The following is a 26,928-nucleotide window of genomic DNA, read 5'->3' on the forward strand; positions in this document are numbered from 1 at the left end:
TATTCTTGCTTTTTTAATTTTGTAAATGAATTCACATAAGGTAGTCATTGAGCAAATGGCTCTTTAAGTCAAATATATATAACATAATAATCTAAATCCTGAGAACAAGTAGTTCTTTTTATTATTTTAATAAACTGTTGTCATGTGTGCACATTAAGGAAATATTTCATTCTAATATGTATTCCTAATGTGAATCAGCTTATTAAGATGACAGAATCTAAATGAAGAAAAAAGCTAAATCAATATACTCAATACAGCTGCTAGTTTAAACTCAGACTCACAAGGGAATGACTTTGCATACTTAAACTCCATGGGTGGTTATTTTATGAAATGGGGAGAAGGCTGAGGAACACATTTGCCAAGCCATTAGCACCATTTCACTTCAAGAACTCTATGTAGGCTGCTCTTAAATTAAACAAGGTGAATTTTAAGCTGAGGTTGGCTCTAATGCCTTGGCACATACAATACAACCAACCCCTAAACCTGTAAATGCCTCATGGTTATGAAATCAAAACCTAAGGACAACCAAGCACTAACGACTAGGCTTTAATCTGTAGCCAATTAGGACTTTCCTTACTTTGCTTTCACCTCCTCTCTATAAAAGTTTTCCCTAGCTCCCCTCCACAGAATGCTTCTAACCACTTTTGGTATGGTGTTGCCAGATTTGAATGGATTTTTGCTCAGATAAACTCAACATTTTAATATGCTTCAGTTTATCTTTTAATATTGCTAATAAACTCAAGGGTGCCATTCTGCTGAGTGAAGTCTGTGTATGTATCCCCTCATTTTACTCTGAGGAACCATGATGCAAGAAGTAGTTGTCCTTTCTCAAAGGGACAATTTATACAAATTCCCTTGTGCTTCAAACCCTGGTTTACCTCTGTGACCCTATAAAATCCAAGTCTTCCCATATTGCTCTGCACACTTCCCAATCTGACCTAATCTCATTTCCTTTCCAACTAAAACCCATCATAGTATCCTCTGTAAATCCTGCTCTCTGATCAGAAAATCTTTTGGCTTCTATTTCTTAAGGAAACATGTTCTTCACCATGCTGACTTTAAGAAAATCTGGCTACTCCTTAAGAAAACCATTTGTCCAATAATTTTAACAATTGGAGACTAATTTTTTTCTCACGTCCATTCTACCTCAATGGGAGGAAGATGGTCAAAAATTAAATGCTTCCCTATTGGCACTTCTGGATTTCTTCCTCCTCCCAAATGAGTTTTCTTTCATCAGATAGATAGATAGATAGATGATAGATAGATAGGTAGATAGACAGACGGATGGATGATAAATAGAAGCTACTCCTTTGAATGTCAGGTCATTCAGTTACATAATTCTTTCCTATTCTCTCCCCATAATTCACCAATAATTTACCCCTCAATTCACAAAATTTCTATCTACCTTAACTCTTTATCAATATCCCCAGAAACTTCAAAATGCATATGAATAAACCACCAGGAAGAGTTCTATGCTTCTTTTCATAGCAAATGATCATTAACCTTCTCTCTTCCAATAACCTTTTTCTACATGCCAGCCTGCCAAAAGGAATGTAATCATACCTTATGTCACTTCATCCTGAAATCCTTATTTCAAGCATTACAGGTCTGTTTTGGAATAACATATGTTCTTAAAACCATAAATGTGTTACTATGTAGCTGAGTGCCTGACCACACTAGTCACGTACACAATACTTAGGGGAGAAACCCTGTTTGTTATTATGTTTCAAATAAAGTCTATACTTTACATTTGTTAAGGCTTTTTCAGTGAGCTATTATCCTGTGAGACATACATTTGAATATTAAGCAAATTTGGAGCATATTGCTACAAGGACAATTTTCACTGAAGCAAGAATTAGTAAAGCTCAGATTTCACCATAGACCCAAAGAGAGCCCTGAATTCTTGCTGTTGGAGAAGGCAATTTAAGAGAAGCAGGAGAGAGATACAGATAATAGAGATGAACCTCAGACACTTGTTTAGATTTGGGGAATGGAACTAAGAGAGAACACCAAACAAGCAAGTTTTCACACCATCAGCCTGGTCTTTGGGAAGAGCCAGAACATTTGATTTTGCCTTTAGTGCATAGAACTGGTTACTGGCTGAGACCACTCAGTTCTACCAGCTCATTCTGAATAGGATCCAGGCAGTATAGCACAGATTTAAGAAAAGATACAGGGCTGCCTAGACCAAAGTAAATTAAATGTCCATTTACCATTGTCAATAAAGAGAGAATAGACATTTTAAAACAAAAATGCTCAACAAATACTTTAAATGTGATTGAAATATTACCTTTGTCATATAGTAATTAAGACACGTATATGGGAGAGGAGAGAGTGATGAACTGTTCTGTTCCTGTAAAAATGCTCCCACACTCTCCCCTGTCATCCAACCCCATGTCCCTCAGGAAGGCAAAAATCCTCACCAAGGGTGAAAATGAACATCATACACACTTGAGGAAAGAGATAGATGTGGGATTTCACTTGGCTCTGAGAGTATAAAAAATAAGGCAGAAGGTAGAAGATAAGAATTTCTACTAGTCTCAGGGATTGAAGACTTATTTGCCAAAGGAAAGACTGTGCCAGATATTGCCTTATTTTTTTTTTTTACCATCTTTATTGGAGTACAATTGCTTTACAATGGTGTGTTAGTTTCTGCCATATAACAAAGTGAATCAGCTATACGTATACATATATCCCCATATCTCCTCCCTCTTGCAGATATCGGTTTTTGATGTTGGTGTTATTATATTCTATAACTTGCCATTAGTTTTTTTTTTTTTTTGCGGTATGCGGGCCTCTCACTGTTGTGGCCTCCCCCGTTGCGGAGCACAGGCTCCGGACGCGCAGGCTCCGGACGCGCAGGCTCAGCGGCCATGGCTCACGGGCCCAGCCGCTCCGCGGCATATGGGATCCTCCCAGACCGGGGCACGAACCCGTATCCCCTGCATCGGCAGGCGGACTCTCAACCACTTGCGCCACCAGGGAGGCCCTGCCATTAGTTTTTAAGAAAGTCACATAGATGTTGGTAACTATTGAAAGTGATGTATTTGGTTATACACATTTAGGGGGAGAATATAAATAAAACAGAACTATATTGTTTTGAGTGATAAGGAATTTGGAGCCCCAGGGAAAATTAAGGAGTTGAAACTAAGAGATAGACTTGGGTCCTGCATCTGCGGTACAGAAAATGCAAGGCATGATCTGGACAGAGCACAGGGAAAGGAAAAGTGTACAAAGTGCTTCATCTAAACTGGATTTCAATGTGTGATTTGTGTAATATGTGATATAATCCCATCCTCTACCACCCTATACATCTTCAGTCATTCAACCAAGTACATATTGCTTTTTGCAAATGGGTTGTGTGTGTGTGTGCGTGTGTGTGTGTGTGTAGCTCAAAGAGAAATGCAAAGGGAATGACAGACATCTGGATTATAGAAACGTAATAGTATTATTACAATTACTACTACCATTATCATTACTCAGTTACTGTACTATACTAACTGAGGACTTATATATTTTTAAAAATATTTAAATTGTAAAATATAGTCAATTAAAGCATATTGTTTCTTTCATAATACATCTATGTCTGTCTTAATCAAGATATTGCTTTCAATTATTTCTTATAACTTGGTTTTATGGGCAATAAAAAACTGCACAAAACTAGGTATTTTACAGTTTGACAGGTAAGGATATTTCAGTATAATATATATCAGCATCTTAAAAACAAAATATATATGATATTTATTTTAAGTTTAGTTCAATTTAACATCATATCTGTAAAGACAGGGGCACCATATACTCTGGAGAAAAATGCCCAACATCACAGTGGTTGCAGAATGATGCCATGTACTTGTCTCTAGCCTAGAACTCAGGATTTAACAACATTCATACTAGCTACGTGAGATAAGCAGATGAGTACTTCAAATGATATGAGCAAAATAAATAAATGAATAAATAAATAAAACATGCTACCATTTATTTTTCCTAATTTCTTGGAATAACCAAACTATTTTTCTTTTTTTTGTAAGAAACATTTTTTCATTGTGAAAATTGGTATTAAAATGCTTGCATATTTAGGGCTTCCCTGGTGGCGCAGTGGTTGAGAGTCCGCCTGCCGATGCAGGGGACACGGGTTCGTGCCCCGATCCCGGAAGATCCCACATGCCGCGGAGCGGCTGGGCCCGCGAGCCATGGCCGCGGAGCCTGTGTGTCCGGAGCCTGTGCTCCGCAACGGGAGAGGCCACAGCAGTGAGAGGCCCGCGTACAGCAAAAAAAAAAAAAAAAAAAAAAAAAATGCTTGCATATTTAATAATGTGTACATAGATTTCTGGGTTATAATGGTCGATTTGTTCTCACCTATCAGCCGATTGTAAACATTAAAAAATGCAAAGGATGAACTGGATGGAAATATTGATCAGTTGCTCATCCACTAACTCAGGCATGTGTGCCCTTTTTATATTTCCATTATCTTCCACAGTATGAACAGGAAACTTAGATTGGAAAATTTAATTAGAGCTAACAATTACATCATGTTTTCTATGTGCTAGTTATGTTTCTAAGAAATCTACATTTTCAAAATAATATCAATATCACATCCAGCTTACATACTAGGTGTTATTATCATTGTCAATATGTAGAAAGGGAAGTTGGGACACAGAGAGTTTGGGTCATTTGCTAAAGGTTGCACAGGAATTAAGTAGTATATATGAGTCCAGGTTCTATAATCAAAGTTCTTAAACTGTGATACTATAAATCTTACCCCCTTTAACTATTGCTTTTTATTATCTCTTTCTTCTCTCAACTACCTCTAGTTTCTAATTTACTTGAAACTCTGCAAGAGAAGCTTTAGAATATATATTCATTATGTGGAGTGTGAACAGAACATGGGCACCCAGATTTTATGCTGAATTTATAAAACCTCAAAGCCAAATTATGTCTGTCAATTTTTACTTGTCATTGGCAGTATCTTGGAATTACAGATTACATTTCTGCTAATAATAGCTTGTAAATTATTAGAAGAACACCATTAAGATGCATTCCCCTTTTTCTCTTTTAATTTAAATTATTTTGAAACTTGATATTAAGTGATGATATTATATGTTTCCAAGCTGATTTTTAAAGTCATATGTATTATTGACTTTAATATTATAATACTTGGAATACAAGTTCTTTAAAAGCACCTGTAACCTAAAAAGACACAAGTCAAAAACAATATTTATGCTTGTAAGAGCTAAAGATGTATTATATATTTTCCATGGCGTCAGTTACAACCTTCTGGTTTTTTCATAGCTGATTGCTGACAGATGAGATGCTAACATTTCCAATCTATAAAGCTGAAGGAAGTACTGGGGCATGTCTTCAGGGGTTAGTAAATATTACTTCTCCAGATCCTTCCTTGCCTGTACCTTGTGGATGGTCAACATATAAATAGGATTCTGAAGATCCTTTCTGTTCTCACATGATAACTTTCAGATGAACTGGAAGGGCACTTTTCAGATGCAAAAGCAAATCCAAATCAAAGGTAACAGGAAAAACAAAACGAAATGCTTTAGCAGATGACTTTATTATGGGTTGCACTCTGTCCTCCCCAAATATATGTTCAAGTCTTAACCCTGAGGACTTCAGAATGTAAACTTTTTTGGAAATAGGGTCATTGAAGATGTAATTAGATACTGTAAGATGTGGTCCTGCTAGAGTAGGGTGGACCCTCAGTCCAATATGACTGGTATCCTTTGAAGAAGGGACAAAATGATGTGAAAACAAATACACAGAGAGAAGCTATTTGACTGCAGAAGAAGGGACTGGAGTGATGCACCTACAAGCCAAGGAATGCCTGGCGCTGCCGGCAGCTTAAAGGGGCAAGAAAAGACTCTCCCCCCCGCAAGAGGCTTCAGATAGAGCATAGCCCTGCCAACACCTCCATCTCAGACGTTGAGCCTCCAGAACTGACAGAGAGGTTGTCTGAGCCACCCAGTTTGGGGTACTTTCTTATGGCCACCCTAGGAAACTAATATAAACTTGGATGTAGCAGAAACTTGAAACAATTATAGGTGAGTGCTGTCAATGCCATTTTCCAGTGATGAGCAATTTTCTCTTTGGACTCAGAAGGGGGTCCTAGATTTGGTCAGATCATGTGTCATACCCAACCAGCAGTTAAAGTAGTGTAGACATGTTAATGAAAACTAAAAACTATTATAAAATTAAAAAGTAAGAAACAAAACTAAAAACACAATATATTTGAATATGTCAAACATGCATAGATCCAAGTGACATGCCTTAATTATAAATCCATTTTAACTGAATTACATCATTTCTTTACTAGAAATGTAAAATTCTAAAGAGTTTCATTCTTGAAAAATAAATTATGACAGGTATGACAACATGAATATCTTAATTAAAAGTTTTCTAACTTTACCTTAAAATTCCAGAGTTTCATTCCTTGAATCCCAGGGCCTGGGACTTAGTAACTACTCATTAAATGTAAGCTGAATTAAAGAAGATAATGAAAACGGTGTGTTTTTTAAATACCTAGAATGACAAGTCAATTTGCTCACAAGGTCACTTTGATATGAAGTCTCTAAACTAAGTTACACTATCCTAAAACTTGAAATACTTGCATAATAAGACCGATATTCCACATTGTTGGATATTTTAAGTAAGCCATAAAATTAAATATGAAATATGAAGGGCATGATGTTGTGGAAATAGACAACTGATTTTTTTTTGAAAACTATATTTCCTGTTAAGCACAGCAGCAAAATCCACCTTAAGATCCACTATAGGAATTACCATGGACTCAGCAACACTCCTCAGGGCTATCACCAATTTCCTAGTCGCCCTGGAGTGGCTTCTTCTCTCCTTTGCTCCCTAAAAACCTATATATATTTGTGGAGAAATCTTATGTCCATCATTTTACATTTCCATCACTATCCACAACTAATTTACGTTCTTAAATCTGGGTATTTCAATTTCCTTCAGCAGTCTGTCTCAGTAACACACACATTAAAATATTTCTATTTTTCCAAAATGGCTCACATAAAGAACTTTTGTGTATTAAAATATTCTCTTCTCTTTAATAACAATTTGTCTATATGTATCATTTTGGTGGCAATTTTCAAAGAAATGAAATTTAATAATGTTGACATAATATTAAAATCAGATTTAATATACCTGATCTTTGATAATTAAAAAAGTACTGGAGTAGGTCAATAATTGAATACCTTCTTAAATCACTTATTTACAATATGTTATAGATGTACTCAATTGCTGTTCAGTAATGCCCTTGAATACCAGATAAATAAGCTTCCATTGACTGATAGAAAATTAAACATTACAAGAGCTCCAGGATATATCTGGAGATATTTTATAAATTCTATAAGAGAGAACTGGCAATTCCTTTAGGTATTTAAGGTATAGAAACCTGCCAAAGTAGGTATCTCTTTTAAATTGTACAACATCATATAAATGTTACTTAAAATTAATACTGCTGATAGAGTAGTCAATTTTTTCTCTTAAAAATATTTTATGTCTATAATCAAATTATATGAATAAAAATATTTTTATTTATATAGCATACATTCACACAAATGTAAATATATTGCATATGCTATACTTAAATTAGCTTGTTAATTTAGTCATTAATCTTACCTGAGTTAGTTCATTGATATCTACAAGTCCATTACTGTCAGCATCAAAATATTTAAACATTTGATCCACCAGCAACTTCTTCCGAAATACGTCATCACCGTTAGGGTTTTCATTGTCTTGTGTAACATATTTTTGATTTTGTAAATCTAAAAACATGCTTTTCATCTTGCTGTATTCAGTGGCCTCGCAGTTATCTCCTGTAACAAAAGAACTAAGTTATTTTCAAAACAATATTATTAGAAAGGAATCATTTATTTTATTAAAGTTTTAAGCTGATCTCTAGTAGATAACATACTTTGTACATAATATTTATGTTTCTATTGCATACTTTACTACTTGCACAAGGAAAAAAGAATGGGCTATTTACATGAGAGGATAGAAAATTTTCATTAGTATCAAATCCAATAAAGACACAAATACTGTGTGTTTTCTCGATGACAAGGTCATTGATTCTATGAATGTACATAGAAAAACATGATAGCTTCAATTGGCTCCAATGTTTAAATACACTACCTTAGTTTAACTCCTCACTATACATGTCTATAGTGATAATTTCACAGGTTTTGAACATGAGGTTCAGGGAGATGAAATGACTCACCCAAACAAAGGGTTAGATTGTGCTGGATTTTGTGCTTAAACTGAGATATATATATATATATATATATATATATATATATATATAATCTGGCTCCAAAAGAGTATAGCAAGTTTTTAATTGGAAATATATATATTTTTTACATTTGGATTTGTTTTGAAGAAGTTTGTGTGTGTGTGTGTATTTACACTTTTTCTTGATTCTATTTTTAATGATGCTAAGCTCATATTTGTTTTCTTCCAAAAGTTTATTTATTAACTTATTTTTCTGATATTCATCTATTTCTCTGTTTAGAGTCTTGGTGTATAATATGAAATATGTTTCCATTTTGTATCTTAAAGTCTTAACCTGTCAATTTCATTTCCACAGCTAAAGTATGAGCTTACTGAAGTAATACACATTACAGATTTTCAGTATCTCCCATAAAATAACCAGCAGAATACTGGGAACTTCATAGTTAATGGAAATAGTTGCTTGGCTTAATATCTTCAAAAATAACTGCAATTGCTCTAATATCTTTACATCATTATTTTACAAAGGATTTTTCTTACAGTAGTCCCCATGCTGATGTCTTTATAACACATTGAAATGAAATGTGCTTACTATTGATAATAAATGTGATATAAAATGTATACAGAAAATACAATGTGTAATTTAATTTATAAATGAAAATGTAGGCATTATATTAGCTGAGAATTTTCACAATATATTTTTTAGGAAAAAACCTAACTTTACAGTTGTGGTTCATTTTGACAATTAAGCTGTGACAGAATCTACAATATTTCTAAAGATGTTAAAATATATGTCTGAGAAGCATGGGGTTGAGGTCTCATTCCTTTTCCCGACAAGATGGAAAACAATCTCTTCCAGAGAGATGAGAGACTATCTTGTTTTTCAAAGACAGTGAAATGGCTTCTGTTTTTCAGCAATTTTAGTGTTTAGCAATCCTGTCAAGAACTTTTTTTACAAGATGTAAACTTTGTACCACAAATTAAGTGAATTTTGCACTATTCTGTTCTCAGTAAAGAATAATAATAAGAATATGTTTTCATAATAGAACAGAAATCACTGACAAAAGAGAAAAGTAATCAAGTCCAGAGGGATAGGTAACAATTTTGGTGTCTGTGAACGATGCATAAGAGGAAAGGCTCCAAATACGTGTGCGTGTGTGTGTGCAGCAGGAAGAGGGAGAAAACCATTCCAACAGCCCTCCCTGGGATTTCTGTATTTGACCTTGGACCTGCCTGTCCTTTCATTTGACTGATAGGAAGGAGGATGGAGTCTGGGGGAAGTGACCTGTGTCCATCCATGATGAGCAGGTGAGAACATGGGAAATAGAATTTAAGTGCTGAACACCTTTTAACTAATATTTGAAATTTGGTGTGAGGAGATACAATTTTAGGTTGTTACACTCTAATTTTGATCAAATCAAGTAATACAATCATCATCATGCTCTCTCTATAGATACTTTTTCCCAAATTGTAAATTCCCTGGCAAGTCCAGGTATTGAGGTAGCTGCTGGAAATCCAAAGAAAACAAAAATAAAAACATTGCAGTTAAGGCATTCACATTCTATGGAAATGTGAAATAAACAGTCCTAAAATTATGTAAAGTTTTGTAGAATTTAGAGATTTTAAATAATCGCTGTTACAGATTTTTTTTAGTAATAAATAGATACATCTATTATTAATATATAGATTACATGTAATGCAGGCTTTCTATGTGCCAGGAACTTTTTATGTATTAAATTACTTAACTCTCATGACAATCCAACAAGAAAGACTTTATAATTATCACTATTTTAAAGATGAAGAACTAAGACACAGAGAGATTAAATAACTTGTTCAAAATTACAGAGCTAGAAAGGAGCACAATGATTTTTACACCCAGGCAATATCTCTTTTAGCCTTTATTCTCTACTTTTCTCATCTTCAGAACTGAGTTTAAAATCAACTTATACATGGATTCAGTAAATTTGTCCAAGGATTATTTGAAAAGTGAAAAACAAATATAATAATAAACTCCAGGCAATATCATTGCTTAACTTGCAGGTAGAGCAAAAAGAACTTGCAAAGGGAAAGAGAGAAAAAGAAAAGGACTTTCTGAGAAATAGCAAGAAAACTGTAAGTATTGAAGAGGAAGCGAACGAGAAAAGAACTTTTCAAGAAAGAGGGTGTGATGAAATGTTAAATGTTTCAGAGTAAAAATAAGATAAGAAATGAAACATGCTCATTAGATTCCTTAAGTTGGAGGTAATTGATGACAATAAAGGGAAATTTTAGTGAATAAATGGAAAAGTCCTATTACAATGGGTTAAAATGAGTAAAAACATAATGATGATTTGGAAATATTAAATGTTTACTACCCTTTTAATAAGGATCAATATAAAAATATATAGAATTAATGAAAAAGAATAGATATTTAGAAATAAACATCAATGTATATTAAGAAATCATGGCCTCATCCAAGAATAATTTCAAGAAGGAAGTTAAAAAATTTTAGTTTGTTGATTTGTTTGCTTTGGTAGGATTCCTATCTCAATATTTAATCAACTGATGGTGTTAGGAAAGGAAACCTGACACCTGTTGGTGTTAGGCAGCGAAAGGAAAGAAAACTTCTCCTGGACTCACTTGGTGCTCTTGGAGACCAGTAAGAGATCACCTCTGCTGTGCCTGTTCTAGATACTGAGGACAAGAGGAATGAGGTCGCCACCTGATGGTACCTATACCATCCTCCTGCCCATGAATGCAGATTCCAGGGTTGTGCTGACTCTGGACTCAGAGTGATTCTAGGGCAGTTAAAATCCACCTAGACTTGTGTGGTCTGGAAGAAGGCAGAATCTCTGACTTTCTTTTTTTTTTTTTTTCTTTTTTTCTCATTTAAGTAATAGATTCATAATTTTATTCCAACTAAACTATTTTTTGAAACAAAAAACATGCTTGATAACGCCACATGGCCAAAACATGCATGATATTCCTGTATTCTTATTATGTGCACAAGTTCTCACTTGTTTTGATTTTTTTAATTAATTTTTATCAGAGTATACTTGATTTACAATGTTGTGTTAGTTTCTGCTGTACAGCAAAGTGAATCAGTCATACATATATACATATCCACTCTTTTTTAGATTCTGTTCCCATATAGGTCATTACAGAGTATTGAGTAGAGTACCCCATGCTGTACAGCAGGTTATTGTTGGTTATCTATTTTATATATAGCAGTGTGTATATGTCAATCCCAATTTCCCAATTAATCCCTCCCCCCTCCCCTGCTTTCCCCCTTGGTAACCATAAGTTTTTTTTTCTACATTTGTGGCTCTGTTTCTGTTTTGTAAATAGGTTCATGTGTACCCTTTTTTTTTAGATTCCACATGTAAGTGATATCCTGTGAGATTCATGTTTCTCATTCTGACTCTCTGACTTTCAAATGGTCTCACCTGTGTATTGGCAAGGCTTCTCCAAGACTCTACTGAACTGAGGATAATTACGTTTTATATATCTGATAGTACATGATAAGTGCTCAAAATTATAGCTTCTATGAATTATGCTTAACGCTACTTTTTCAAAGCCTGTAATTTGTACTTATCTCTTTGAAATTACACTGTTATCCTTCCCTTCCATCCATCATTAAGAAGTACCATTTCTTTTCAACATAAAAATAATCAGATCTAAGTATATAAGAATATTACTTCTCTTTTTAGCATTTATATTTCAAATTTTATTAATCTGATCCTAATATAAGCTGAAATCTTAGAAATTAAAAGGATACAAATTAAATGTTTTTATTTTAGCATCAATTCTTTTCATGTATTAGTATGCATACTGGAATTGTTTTTTCCTCAAACTATTAAACAATTGTTAAAAGAAAACTTTTACACCTTTTTAATATGTAAACATTTTTTAAAATGTAAATATTTTCTAAAATGTGTTTTAGAAAAATACTTTGCATTTATAACATAAGGAATGTATGAAAACTTCAGTATGCTGATTTAATATGCATCTATGAATAAATTCAACATGGCAAACTATTATATTTAAATTCATTTTTAAATTCATTGTTAAACTGTGTGTTTGAAGGAATTAAAATTATCTTGGTTAAAAGTAGTCTGAACAAAATTAAAATAAACTTTAACTGGAGTATCTACTAAAATATGGAAAATCTAATGGTGTAAATTGTTTTATATTACATAAACTTTACTTAAAAGTTCTTATTAAAACATGTTTACAGTTACACATAAGATTAATGTAAAACTGTTATGTTTCAGATACTATTCTATTTCTGGAAAGTTACTAATACAAGCACACCTACACACCACTTCACAACTTTCTACATTTAAAGAGCCATGATTTCCTCATGGAGAGGGAATTTTTTTTTAAGCAATAGACTTTACTTTTCAGAGCAGTTTTATTTTCATAGAAAAATTGAGCAGAAAATACAGATTTTCCATGTACTCTTTGCCCCCCCATATGCACAGACTCCCCCACTATCAACATCCCCACAAAAATTGATGAACTTACAGTGATGTCACTGTCACAAAAAACCCCTATATTAGAGTTCATTAGTACATAGGGTTCTTGGTGTTATATACTCCATGGATTTTAACAAATGTATAATGACACGTGTGCACCTGTATCTACAGAGTGGTTTCACTGCCCTAAAGGTCCTCTATGCTCTCTGCCTATTCATCTCTCCATCCTCCTTAACCCCTGACAAACACTGACTTTTTTACTGTCTCCATAGTTTTGCCTTTTCCAGACTGTCATAGATTTGGAATTGTATACAATATGTAGACTTCTCAGATTGGCTTCTGAGAAGTCAATTCATTTAAGATTCCTTTGTGTCATGGCGTGTTAGCTCATTTCTTTTTATCACTGAATAACATTCCACTGTCTGCATGGACCACAGTTTATTTATCCACTTACCTACTGAAGGGTATCTTTATTGCTTCCAAGTTTTGGCAATTTTGAGTAAAGCTGCTGTAAACATCCATGTTTAGGTATCTGTGTGGACTTAAATTTTCAAATCCTTATCCCAAGGAGCATAATTACTGGATTGTATGTAAGATTATGTTTAGTTGTGTATAAAATCACCAAACTGTCTTCCAAAATGGCTGTACATTGGCAGTAGATGAGAGCTCCTGTTGCTCCAAACCCTCACCAGCACTTGGTGTTGTCAGTGTTTTGGACTTACCATTACAATAAGTGTGTAGTGGTGTCGTGCTGTCTTACAGAGAAGTTTTTAAATGAATGAGGGACTATATTTTACAAGAAACATTGGTTCCATAACATTTCTCCCACTCTCTGCACACACACAATGTGATTTGGCTTAATTTAACATCTCCTTAAACGTTGTTGACTAGTTAAATGAAAATGATTAAAAACACAGTTAATTCAATTGACTTGCTTACTGATTAATTTTGGGAATTAGTCTTACTGGAAATAAAAGGAAAGTATTGTGAGTTAAATATTAATTCTCCAAACACTTTGTTCCTTATGATGTAACTTTTTTCAATTATATGCCACATGGTCATTGACAACTGCCTACATCTATACAAGCAGTATTAAAAAGGGGTTTGATTTTCTAGCTTGGCAAATGTGATATTATAATTTCAATAAAGGTGTTCTAGTAACCAGGTCACTTTTTTCTCTTTACCCTGAAAGAACATGAATTAAAATGCTTTTGAGGGACGAGATTAGGCATCCCATGCTCTGTTTTCAATTATATTCTTCAAAGGTGACACACTTTGGAGCAAGTAGGCAGCTTAGTTCTTACTATCCCCACCCTCTCTCATCATCCTCACAAACAGAATCACATATTATAAAGATGCAGAGAATTCTGGCAGAAAACACAACAAAATAAAACAGAACACAATACAATGATGATGGTTATCTAGAATGCTTGGGAACCTTAGTGAAAAATGTATATTTATCTTACCTGAAATAAATTCAACTTGTAATATAATTATCACAATTACTCAAGGGTGTGATTTTAATGTTTAGTGAATTAACAGTCTTTAAGTCATTATCTTTATAGTTAAAACCAAGAAAATATAGTATGCTTCATATGAAAAGGCATACCTCCTATAGAATATGTGATAAGTAGCCAATGATGTCAAACAGTTTATGAAATAAGTTTTTCCTAATTAATTATTGTTTGTTTTCTGGCAACCTTTCTACAAATATTTTGTACACAATATGAAGGCCTTTCATCTTTTCACATTTTTGAAATTGCTGTTAAAGTATGAGTGCATATTGCCTTAAAAATTATACTATACAGTTCTTACAGTTCTCATTGTGGTAGTCTGTGTTTTATAGAGGTTTTTAATTTTGATTTATATTATCTGGATTTATAATATTTCAAGGAGTAAAGATATATAAAAGATATTCTTGAATTTTTTTAAAAAATTGATGAAAGTAATTTAAAAAGTAATCAGGTTACAAAAGAGTGTCTATCCCTAAATCAAGTAGAGTCAAAACTAAGACTTGGCGCGCGTGTGTGCGGGAGGGGGCGGGTGGGGAAGGATCGCCAGCGAGATCCCGAGGCGAGGCTTGTGCGCCCGCCCGTCCTCGCCCTGGCCCCTAGCTCCCACCGGGTCGGCCCGGCTCAGCCATGATCAAGGCAATCCTCATCTTTAACAACCACGGGAAGCCGCGGCTCTCCAAGTTCTACCAGCCCTACAGTGAAGATACACAACAGCAAATCATCAGGGAGACATTCCATTTGGTATCTAAGAGAGATGAAAATGTTTGTAATTTCCTAGAAGGAGGATTATTAATTGGAGGATCTGACAACAAACTGATTTATAGACATTATGCAACATTATATTTTGTCTTCTGTGTGGATTCTTCAGAAAGTGAACTTGACATTTTAGATCTAATTCAAGTATTTGTGGAAACATTAGACAAGTGTTTTGAAAACGTCTGTGAACTGGATTTAATTTTCCATGTAGACAAGGTTCACAATATTCTTGCAGAAATGGTGATGAGGAAGAATGGTATTGGAGACCAACATGAATGAGATTGTTACACAAATTGATGCACAAAATAAACTGGAGAAATCTGAGGCTGGCTTAGTGCGAGCTCCAGGCCATGCTGTATCAGCTGTAAAGAATATGAATCTTCCTGAGATCCCAAGAAATATTAACATTGGTGACATCAGTATAAAAGTGCCAAACCTGCCCTCTTGTAAATAAAAAAATTTAAAGGCCACTCCCAGGTAAAATCCGGGGGAAAAGTCATCTAAGTTTACCACGCAGTTGTTTACCAAAAATAGAGGAGGAGAGTCTTAACTTTTGCTCTTGGATTTAAGTCAAGGTGCTGTATAGAAGTTATGTAAAATCAGTATGGAAGTTCATTGTTGCTTTTCTTGCTCAGTGATTTTGGAGAAATTGATTAGTTACATCGTGATTTATTTCTTTATTTTCTAAACTGCATTCCTATGACCACCTAAGGCATGCCTCTATGTATTGGCTACTACAGTATTTTGAAAAGTGTTTGGGACATTTCTTTAAATTATGTATAACGCAAAATGTTGGTGTTTTGTATGGATCACAAATACAGCATTCCTTAATTCTTTCTGTTATTTGTCAGAATTGTTATTTAAAGAACAAAGTATGTATTGCATGAAAACATTATGACTTTTTCTCTTAGTTTAAATAAACTCCAAGGTAACTGGACTTCTAAAGCAAAAAAGAAAAAAAAAGAACAACAAAAAAAACTAAGACTCATGTAACTCCATTAAGAGCAGGACTCTTACTACTTCTGAACACTAAATAATCTTGTCCAATAATTTTATCATAGTACCCAATATGTGGTTTTCAATGAAAATTGTATTGTTTGCATTGATCTTACAGAAGGTATGCTATTCATATCTGTGAAGCCATAGGCATATAATGATTTTAATCCAATATATACACAGCAATTATTGTGTGTTGGCACTGTTCTAAGTATTTTACAGACAGCTCATTTAATCTTTAAAATGATCCTGTGAAGTAAGGACAATTACTATACCATCTCCTTGAAACATAATAAGCCCAATAACAGGCTTGACATTTGACTTTACATGAAAGATTAAGAAAATTCTGACCCAATAATTGTAAGCGCATCATACTAGTTAACTCAGACATTTCTCATGAGGTACACAGGACTCACAAGTTGCATCTATTTGTCTCTTGGGAAGATAGAGAAGCTTTAATTATTCTTTCTTTTATGTTACTCTACAAATTTGTGTGAAATTCTGTTAAGAATTTACAGTTTTCTGAGGACTGCCTGCATATATATATTCATGTATATGAATATACATATTCAATAATAAATCATGTGTCTTTTCTCTGCTACACTGAGAGAGACAGAGGTCTTTTTGTTGGTAGGATTTTTAATTTCCCCAACAATCATTAGGAATGCTGCATAATATTGACAGAAATGACTCTCCAAGCCTGTCTAAACAACATAACTTCAAAAATATGAATCAGATGGAGATATTAACAGGCAAACTTGATAAACCACAATGATAGAGAACACTGTAATAATTCTAGATGGGGAATGTAGATCAAGCAGCCATTAAGCATAGTGCCTTGGTGTGGAGCAAACCCAGAAATATACTCTTACAGGAATATAGTACTCTTCTATATGCATCAGGTTTAATGCTAAATTTATATACAGTAGAAGGTTGAGGTTGAGTTACTTTCTTCCTGAAGTTTATAGTTTGGTGTTAAGTTTCCAAGTTATGAGCATAAGCATATGTCTTTTTCTGATCACTGAATATCTTATTCAGTCAAGAGTTCATACATGTCTTGTCTCAGAATATCTGTTACTCTTTGTCTTATTTATTACAGAAAAATACAAAAATGATAGTAAAAACCAGGATTTCTTCTATGGTTTCTACTTTGTATTTTTTCTATATAGCTTATTCATTATTTTCCATCAAGCAAACAAAAGAGAAAATAGTCATGAATGGGCATCAACCCCCAGCTATGTCTTTATCCTATTAAATTTAACATAAAGAAATATTCTTTCTAAAGTACATCTAATTCTAAGCAACAGTAAATATTCAAATACCGTTATACACTAAACATCACAACAGTAACATTTATAGTATTGTTGTTCTTTCGTTTTATGATAAATACTTTCATACAGGCTCAGCGTTGAAGTGGGATAATATATGTAACAATTTATAGCTTGGATTTGGGAAGAGATCTTTTGTATATATTGTATGTGTGGGGGGCAATATCACTTTATTGGATTTTTTTATCTTGATACAATGATCATGTACAAATAATTTATTTGAATAAATGTAACCTGTAAAAAACCATGTCCCTGGGGTAGTCACTATGTATTGTCATTACTTCTTTTAAGAACAGCTGACCTTCAGGAGACACTGTTCAATGAGAATCCTTTGATATTTCACATTTCAGTTGGTCATAGCATGGATGCTAGCACTAACTGCCTCCTCATTGACCCCAAACCAACCAATTAAACACAAATGATTCTACCAATTTGTGTCTCTCTGTATAAAAGCATCACCCAATGCTCTCAAGAGTCCTGGTAGCTGCAGTTAAACAGTTCAGTCATCGACAGAAGACTTCTTCAACTGGACTGCCATTTTGTACTATATAATGATTCTATGGAATATTTCCAAAGTGGATCCCTATTTTTGTCTGAAATTGCAATAACATAAAATACTATATATTAAGAACATGTGGTCATATACTGCCTACATGCAACATCTATTGTTTTGTTTTCTGGGAGACTATAAATGTTATCTGTTCAATTCCTCAGTGTACATATATCATAGAAATATGATACTATTTGACATTTTATTTTAATTTACACATAGTCACACACAATAAGTAACAAATATTTATTTAGTCCTACACTTTCTTATGGGTATGCATCATGTTTAACAATGGCTCATCATGACCTTGACCAAAGATTTATAAGAGATAGCAAAGGCAGAGAACAAATGATATAAGGGATGTGAATAGGAGGACATGGGGTAATTAATACTGGAAAGATTCTACATTAAGTATAAACTGTGTGTGTCTTCTGTAGAAATTGGGCTTATGGGACAGTGAGTAAATAAATATAGGGGAAATGATAAATTAATCTTTTTAAAAAAATAGAACAATTTTATTCTTTCATTATAGTTCTTTGGAGATATTTTCAATAAAACATAGTAAATATTCCACATATTAGAGAAAACAAACATTTCCTGATATTAATAATAGAAAAAAAATTGAAAACAAATTTTTCACCAACAAAAACTGAAAAAGTCATATTTTTGACAGAAAATAGGTCAGATTTGATTCATGGGCAGTTGATGACTTCCTAGTTAAGTCAATGGCAAACATTTTCCATAAATTTATAGCTTAATTTTGTTCATTAAGGTGAAAATTATATTGAGAGTACATGATATGATAAAGGCATTTTATCCAAAATATGGTAGTGGCAAAGGTGTATTGAAATTAATAATAGTTCCCAATGTTTTTGAACATGTATAATAAATAAGGTACCACTAGTAACAACTATAATTAATAGCCATTTAATCAGTCTTGATAAAATATACTTTGAAAGTCTCCCAGAAATTGAGAAAATGCATAGTCCTAGAGACTGAATAACAGGTACTTTGGTAAGTTGAGTGTTTTCCCCAGCCCTCTAAATTATTGGCTTTCAAAAAGAAAAAAAAATGGAGAACTGAAGCAGAACCTAATCAAATTGTCAGCTAATTATCAATTTAAAAATAATTTATAACACTGGATCACTGTGTAATTTTTAGCCCATAAACTGGAAGGAGTTCAAAGAATCGATTGACCTGTTATGTCAGACAGAGTCCAGTCAAAAAGCAAAACCAAGCTAGATATTTCAAACAGGAGACAATATAGGGAGCTGGTTTCCCTGTTGTTAAAGAATTAGGTGAAAAATAAAAAACAAAACAATCTTGAAGTAACTCAGAGACAACTGCAGGAAGTAGCTACACCCTCAAGAGCTGGGGGAATTAGCTTTTAAATGAGATGAATTTGAGGTAATTGTGAGATGCTGGTAGAAGCCTCAGTGAGGGAAAAGAAAACATATTCAGTTAAGAAGCTCTGTAGTCTAAGAAGAAAGGAACAGTGTGATTAATTGGCTTTGTGTCATTGGTGAATGCATGGAAGCTGAAGTCTGATTGTTAAGGGACGGCATGTGTAAATGTGAAGTAAAGTTGTTCCTGGTCAAAACATGACTGTGTGCGTTTTTAAGGAATATTAAGACACTGCTGACTTAAAAAGAGACCACAAAAACGTTGTCTAGTTTGGTGGAAGAAGGAATGAAGATAGATTTATCACACATCTTTATATGCTAAGGCCCATTCCTTGAAAAGGGAAAAATATCAGCTAACTGTAATTGAAAGTAGGGGTATGGCTGCTCACTGCTCAAAAGCAATTAAAAAGGCAAGGTTGGTGAAAAGGAAAGTGTGCTTTATTTTGGAGGCAAGCAATGCAGTGGGGAGGACTCCTGTCCAAAGGCCAACTCACCTCCACAGACAACCGGTGGGTGAGAAATTTTATAGATGGAGGGAGGGGGCTACATGCAGAAACAGCACAGTCAGCTCTGATGGTCATCTTGAAATTGGTCATGCAGTAGTCTGACCAGTGTCATCTTGTCAGCTTGATGGTTTTAAGTACAGTTAGTTTTTAGTTCCAGGGTCGGTTTGTTACCATTTCTTTGAGGTCAGTTCTTGGAACTGTGGCAGCTTATGTCATGGCTACAGCCTGGTCATCATGTAGTTAAATTCATTTACCTGGCGGGGGTTTCAGTATCTACAACACAGCTCACAGGATATGGCTCAGAATATTATCATAGCCCTTGAGGAGGAATTAAAAGTCCTTGACTTTGCTTAACGACTGAACTGTTATTATTATTTGGTCTCATTTGACTGTTTTCCTTTGTTCTGCTTTTTCTCACTTCTCTTATTAAACTTATTCTTTGGCTAAAAGATTTCTACAGACAAAAGGCAGGCTGAGGACGTGGGGTTCAAGGACCACAGTGTCCTGCTCCATTTCATAACTGCTGCAAAGTAGATAGAAGAATATGAGGTGTGAAATTTTTTGCTCTAGTTCTGTGAAAAATTCCATTGGTAGTTTGATAGGGATTTCATTGAATCTGTGGATTGCTTTGGGTAGTATAGTCATTTTCACAATGTTGATTCTTCCAAACCAAGAACATGGTATATCTGTTCCTAGGTTTGTATCGGCTTTGATTTCTTTCATCAGTGTCTTATAGTTTTCTGCATACAGGTCTTTTGTCTCCTTAGGTAGGTTTATTCCTAGGTATTTTATTCCTAGGTATTTTATTCTTTTTGTTGCAATGGTAAATGGGAGTGTTTCCTTATTTTCTCTTTCAGATTTTTCATCATTCGTGTGTAGGAATATGAGAGATTTCTGTGCATTAGTATTGTATCCTGTTACTTTACCAGATTCATTGATTAGCTCTAGTAGTTTTCTGGTAGCATGTTTAGGATTCTCTAGGTATAGTATCATGTCATCTGCAAACAGTGACAGTTTTATTTCTTCTTTTCTGATTTGGATTCTGTTAATTTATTTTTCTTCTCTGATTGCCATGGCTATAACCTCCAAATCTATGTTGAATAATAGTGGTGAGAGTGGGCGCCCTTGTCTCACTCCTGATCTGTTTACTGTAGAAATATTTTTTATCCTTTTCTGTGTCTGAGAAATTTCAAATTCTTTTCATTAATGGCCCAAATCTTTTATGGCATTATGCTTTCACACTCACTTTATAAGAGTCTTAAGGAGGTAAGGAGATAAATGCTTAATCTCAGTTGGCTTTCTTCCATCCTGGCTTCTTAATGTCTTTTGTACTTCTCTATCCCTACTAGCAGTAGGTAAATTAACTCAGGACTCCTTTGTCATTCATCTGAATCTTGCATTCCTTTCCTAACTGCCTAACTTTTAACTTTCTTTGCTTTCAATCTTGCCAACTTCAATCTAATTACTGTTAAAGCAACCTACAAATTAATATTTTCAGATGTCTTTTCTGCTTTAAACCTTTAAATGGCTCACCATTTCTTTCTAAATTAAGTCCAAACAGAAACATGTGACACAGTCCTTCAGACAAGATGCTAACTCTTCATTTCTAGTGTAGTTACTTTGGATACTTTGAAATTTCTGAGAGCTGACTTTTCATTGGCTGCTCTACTTCTTTTAGCAAAGATTTCATACTGTCTATTTAGCAGGGTCATGGTACAAAAAGCATACTGAAGCTGCATAGTAAGCATTATATTTTACTCAAATTGTTTAAATGTCCATACACATATTAAATTATTACAAATTAATCACTATAACATTCTGGGAACTGCTTAATGATATTCAGCACAGCACTTAATTTTCCTAGAACAGTTTGTTTATGTTAATTTGGTTTTAATCAGGTAAAATGCTACTTTCTACCACACTGGCACTATTAGCTATTCTAGTAGGAACATGACAAGTCTTCTCCAAAATTAGGAACTGAAGTAAATATTCAGCCAAACAATTGATCCATTCTGATGATTATATTTCAATTATAAAGTACATGGAACACTATTAGAAAAATTGGACTTTAAATCAAAAGGTGGACTCTGTATGCTGTTTTATATGTACTGTGTTTATCAAATAATTTCAAATACATTTTTTAATGAATGTAGCACTCTCAAGAACAGGAAATTACTTTTCTCATAAGTAGCAAAGCCTATTTGTTGCTTTACTAATATGGTATTTTTGAAGGTTTTTCTATTGGAAATATTTCAGTTATAAGCTTCCAGGAATATTATAGTTAAATTAAAAATATAAAAGCAGTGCAAAACATATTAAGCTGAGATTTGAATTTCATTTTGACTCTTGATGGTTATGCCCATTATATATATTATCAGTCAATAAACCCTCCAAGCAAAAGATTTTACATTATGCAAAGCATAATCTCATCATCAAATAAAAGCTCAAACTCGTATATCCCTCACTGTGTATATTTTTAAATGTCATATATATGTATATATGCATATATATAAATCTATATGATAATAAAACTACATAATGGGATAGATGCTAGTATTATTTTCCTCTTTTATTTTTATTATTTATTTATTTTTATTTATTTATTATTTTTTTTGTGGTACATGGGCCTCTCACTGCTGTGGCCTCTCCCGCTGCGGAGCACAGGCTCCGGATGCTTAGGCTCAGTGGCCATGACTCATGGGCCCAGCCACTCCGCGGCATGTGGGATCTTCCTGGACCAGGGCACGAACCCGTGTCCCCCGCAGTGGCAGGTGGACTCTCAACCACTGCGCCACCAGGGAAGCCCTATTTTCCTCTTTTAGATCAGGAAACCATGGCACATGGAAGCTATCTAATTTCATCAGAGTGACAGATTTAAGAAATGGTAGAGCTGAAATTTGAATTTCAGGTAGTTTGGCTAAGAGTCTGCCACTTTATAGTCTTCCCAGTGATAGTGATCAACCTTAGATAATTATAACTAACAAACTTGACTACAGCCTCCTGTTTCACAAATAATTTGTCTAGTCTATGAAATATGGAAACATATCTAAAAAATGGAAAAGAAAAATAGTCTTAAAATCAAAACTTTATCAACCCAAAAACTAATAGAGATATTTTACTAGTTAGAATTTTGTCAAGGGTTAAAAATAAAAAACACAATGGTCATAATAATTTAAAAAGTACTTAGCATTCATGGGAATACAGCAATTGAAGGCATTTTTAAAATGTACTGTGTTAGTCTGCACCAGTGGTCTCACATTATAGCTCAATTGCAAATTCTCAGCCCCAAGCAGTACTTAATGAATCAGAAACTCTAGGTGTATGACCGAATCATTTGTGCTTTATTTAACAAGCACTTCAGGTGATTCAGATGAACACTCAAGTTTGGCAACTTGTTGTGTTCAAGTGCTGTGTTGTTTTATGCACAACAATATGATTCAGTGATGGGGCCCATTCAGAAACATAAAAAACACACAAAGTTTAAGTAGTTTAGAGATGAGCAGAGTCTCATTTTTAGCATGGCCTGGCATGTCAAATGGACGGGTGTTTGTTTTAATAATCTGAGTTAATAAAAAAATGTAAGTATTTGAACTTCTAAACTGTGTGAAGTGGAAAGAAAAGTGGAAATTGTAGAGTTGGGAAGGGGGGTGGAATTTAGACAGATCAGAGAGAAAAGAGAAATTATGATGGGCTATGAAGGCATTATAGGAAAATCTAATGGAAGTTCAAAAGATGAACGCTAAATTAGCTTAGATATTGAGACCATATTACCAAAAGCCAAGGCGCCCAGGTTAAGAACCTAACTCCAATGTATAAATACTCGTGAATGCGTTAGTGAATCACTGGATCTTTCTGGGCCTTAGTGTTCTTATTTAATACAGTGATATCAAAACCTAATTCACACATTTTGAAAAGATTAAGTTATATGTGAAGAGCTCACCATAGTTTATGGCACATAACTAAACCCACCCTCCATTAGATTCTCCTTTTAATGTAAACAGAACCCATCCCTCATAGTGATGAGTGAGGTATTAGAAATCAAATAACGATATTTATACTCTACTTACAAATGTTTGGGGTTAGATATTAGTGATATTAATTTAGTTTGAGGATATTATTTTAAAATGTTCTGATGTTTCCAAACGTAAAATACATGAAAAAATATAAAAGATTTTTTGCCTGAAGTCTTTTGATAGTGGAAGCAAAGAGATATTTGACTCAAATTGCTTTACTGTCTATCCTTATTCTCCACTTGACATCTGTTCACATAGTCTATACTTTAGTAGAATGTATGGCTTGCCTGATTCCAAAATGGAAATGTAGAAGCAAGACCTAATGTATACATGAATGACAACAACTAATGTAATTGAATATTCACTGTATTATAGGATCCAAAGCTGAGTATTAACACAGTTAATCCCTGCAACTCTATTAGGAGATAACTTTTATGTCTATTTCATGGGCAGGTAAACTATGGCAATAGGGAGTTAAGTCTCCAAAAAAGATACAGTCAGTGATTATTGGAGCTGGGTTATAAAATCAGGCAGTTAATCTCCAGAATCTGCGTATTTAACCACTGTGCCATGATTCAAGACACTTGAAATAAGGATGTTTACAAAGTAATATTGATTCATAGCCATAATAGTAATGCAAATATTGACATAATATTCAGGACATCTGTTCAAATTTAGATTTCCATATCATACAGATGTAGTACAGAATGCTAGAGGCAGGCTAAGATTAGACTTGGCTAACTGATTATTGAAATAGTGATGTCTCATCTTAAAGAGCTAATTATACGTTTTATTTTATCACTGAAATAAAAATCCCATTCCCATTTTCATTCCGACTGTTTGTTTCTGAGCTTTAATTTTTAGATGTAATCTCTGAGGAGCTGAAAAATGTTGACCATTAACCATTTACTTATTTTTAAATAAATGGTTCACAAGAAAATTTATGTTATAAATCTTGCCTCTCTCTAATGGTTAATTTCATCAAATGGGTTAAATATAGTAAATAATACACAAAACCAGTCCAACTGGAGAGATGAACCTCTTAAAGAAGAGGCTGAAAGGAACATTTCCATAGCGACTTTTATCTCCTCTTTTATAATGTAGGCACTAGATCAACACCCACCATCAGTGTCTTTCCTACATTGCCTGGCCAATTTTTACCTTTCAATATTTATGTCAAAGGACATTTCAGAGGCTTAATGTAGACTAAATTTAAATTGTAAAACAATCTTATAAAAGAAAATGTTTCTCAAGCTGGCAGATGGAAATGAATATACAAAATGAATATACAAAGATCTTTTTTTTTTTTCCTCAATTGGGACAGAATTGCCCTCATTTCTTTACCTCTCAAGTAATGTTAACTTTTAATGTAGATTTTGTTGGGCTAAAACTTTGATAAATTAGCACTTTTAAGTGACTGAAATAGTAAACGGAAATTTAAAGAAGTTCATTTCTATTAAGTTTCAGTCATAATTTAAATCAGAAAATGCCATGAAAAATACTAGTCTTTAAAAAGGTGAGCAATAAACTGTGTAAGCATGACTGTAAAGGGCTATTCTTCAGGTAGAATGAATATCTTTAATATAAACAACTATTTTATTTAATTTTCATGAGATCCCAAACAATCCCCCGCAAAATAAATCAGTGACTATTGTGAAATATATTGTGGTATATATTTAAGTAGTTGATAAGTTTATCAAAGTTTATGTGAATACATTGTTTAGTTTCTCTTGATAGGAGTTTGGAAATACTGAAAAAACATTAGAAAATAATGATAAATGACAGTGGATAAGTTTCATTAAGCAACTGCAGGGATTGGTATTAGGTGAGGAAAAATGATACACTTGTAATATTATGGAGATGAAAAATTTAAAAAGCAGCATTTTTGCAGTCCCAGTTTAAAAGAAAATTTTTTTGTAAATATCTTAGTTTTTAGATTTTTGTTATCCATGCATTTTTTTTTTTTTGTAGGAGGGAAAGTGTTTCTGGGAGGACAAGACTGATGCATAAATTATATAATTCCTCTATGAACTGTATTATTCCTTCTTCTTAATATTTTCATGGCTAGTCTGCAGCATCGCTGGCAAATAGTAGGGGTGCCATTTGGCTTCATGTATTCACTCAAAGCACATTTACTTTGTGGAGAAATAAATGGGGTCTGACAATCTTTCTCTCATTTTTATGTTTTCTGGGGTCTGGAATTTTCTTTAGAGGAGATCTCCTCAAAGAAATATGAGAAAGAAATCATTTCTGCAATACCAAGAGATCCTTCTCTTTTATCCCTCTATGTTCCTGATGGGAAAGCAAAATCCTTCCCTCCTTCCAGACTTTCTAGGGCTCAGATTTCAAATCTCTTATCCAGGACAGTCTTTAGTTTCAAACATAGTGTAATCAAAATTTTCAATATGACTGATACATTCTTGTGAAGCTGTAGTTGAGTATATCACTTTATGACTGTGTTATATAAATATTTATAAGTATCTTACCTAGCTGATATGGTATGTATAATAACAATAAAAAAGCCTTTTGAGAAAAATGCCTCTACATAGTGGCATTCCATCAAGTTTCTTGAACACGTGATGAGCTTTGATTGAAATGTCTAAAGGACAGATTAAAAAGAGATTCCTGTTGTGCCTCTCTTGCTCATGTCTTCCTTATTCCAGCAAATAAACTGAAGGATATGGCATTTTTGAAGATCTTTCTCCTTGTGTGCACAATATTCAAGGGTAGAATCTTACTTTGTGGTGGTACTCCATCTATGACAGGAATAAAATCATGCAGTCATCCAAATGCCTCGTGTGTACACTTTAAAAAATATTTAGATAGTGTGCTATTCTTTAGATATAAAGGAGACTCTTTGGGTCAATCTTCAGGGTTTTCTTGATTAGGAAAATAATGGAGTCTTTGGATTCTCCCTTCACATGTGCTTAAAATGCAACCACATTTGTTTCTGTTTGTTACATGAATAAAATAGGGCTGTTTTGGTCACAAAATGGAAGATGTTTAACTGGCTCCAAAAATTAGTCATAGGATATTGATTGTAGTCACATTAGTCTAAGAATTGCTAAAACCAGGTAGTATAAAAGTACTCTGTGTGTGTGTGTGTCTGCGTGTGTGTGTGTGTACTGATAATATTTTCTAAATCTAACACA

At 33.8% G+C, this 26,928-nt stretch overlaps 2 protein-coding genes across 4 annotated transcripts in view; one reads left to right on the forward strand and one right to left on the reverse strand.

The window, feature by feature from the left end:
- FSTL5 (follistatin like 5) overlaps window positions 1-26,928 on the reverse strand; it is a 547,068-nt gene that overhangs the window by 280,397 nt on the left and 239,743 nt on the right. For all 3 annotated transcript variants that reach the window (XM_060093813.1, XM_060093804.1, XM_060093793.1), the window contains exon 4: window positions 7,648-7,844. In XM_060093813.1, coding sequence (XP_059949796.1) covers window positions 7,648-7,844 — 197 coding nt within the window. The remainder of the gene's footprint in view (window positions 1-7,647; window positions 7,845-26,928) is intronic.
- LOC132486501 (AP-3 complex subunit sigma-1-like) lies at window positions 14,813-15,562 on the forward strand. The gene is given in 2 exon segments (XM_060093781.1): window positions 14,813-15,226; window positions 15,228-15,562. Coding segments are annotated over 2 exon segments (582 nt in total). The 5' UTR covers window positions 14,813-14,851; the 3' UTR covers window positions 15,435-15,562.

Source organism: Mesoplodon densirostris, chromosome 1 (genome assembly GCF_025265405.1).
Source record: "Mesoplodon densirostris isolate mMesDen1 chromosome 1, mMesDen1 primary haplotype, whole genome shotgun sequence".
NCBI classification, from domain to species: domain Eukaryota; kingdom Metazoa; phylum Chordata; class Mammalia; order Artiodactyla; family Ziphiidae; genus Mesoplodon; species Mesoplodon densirostris.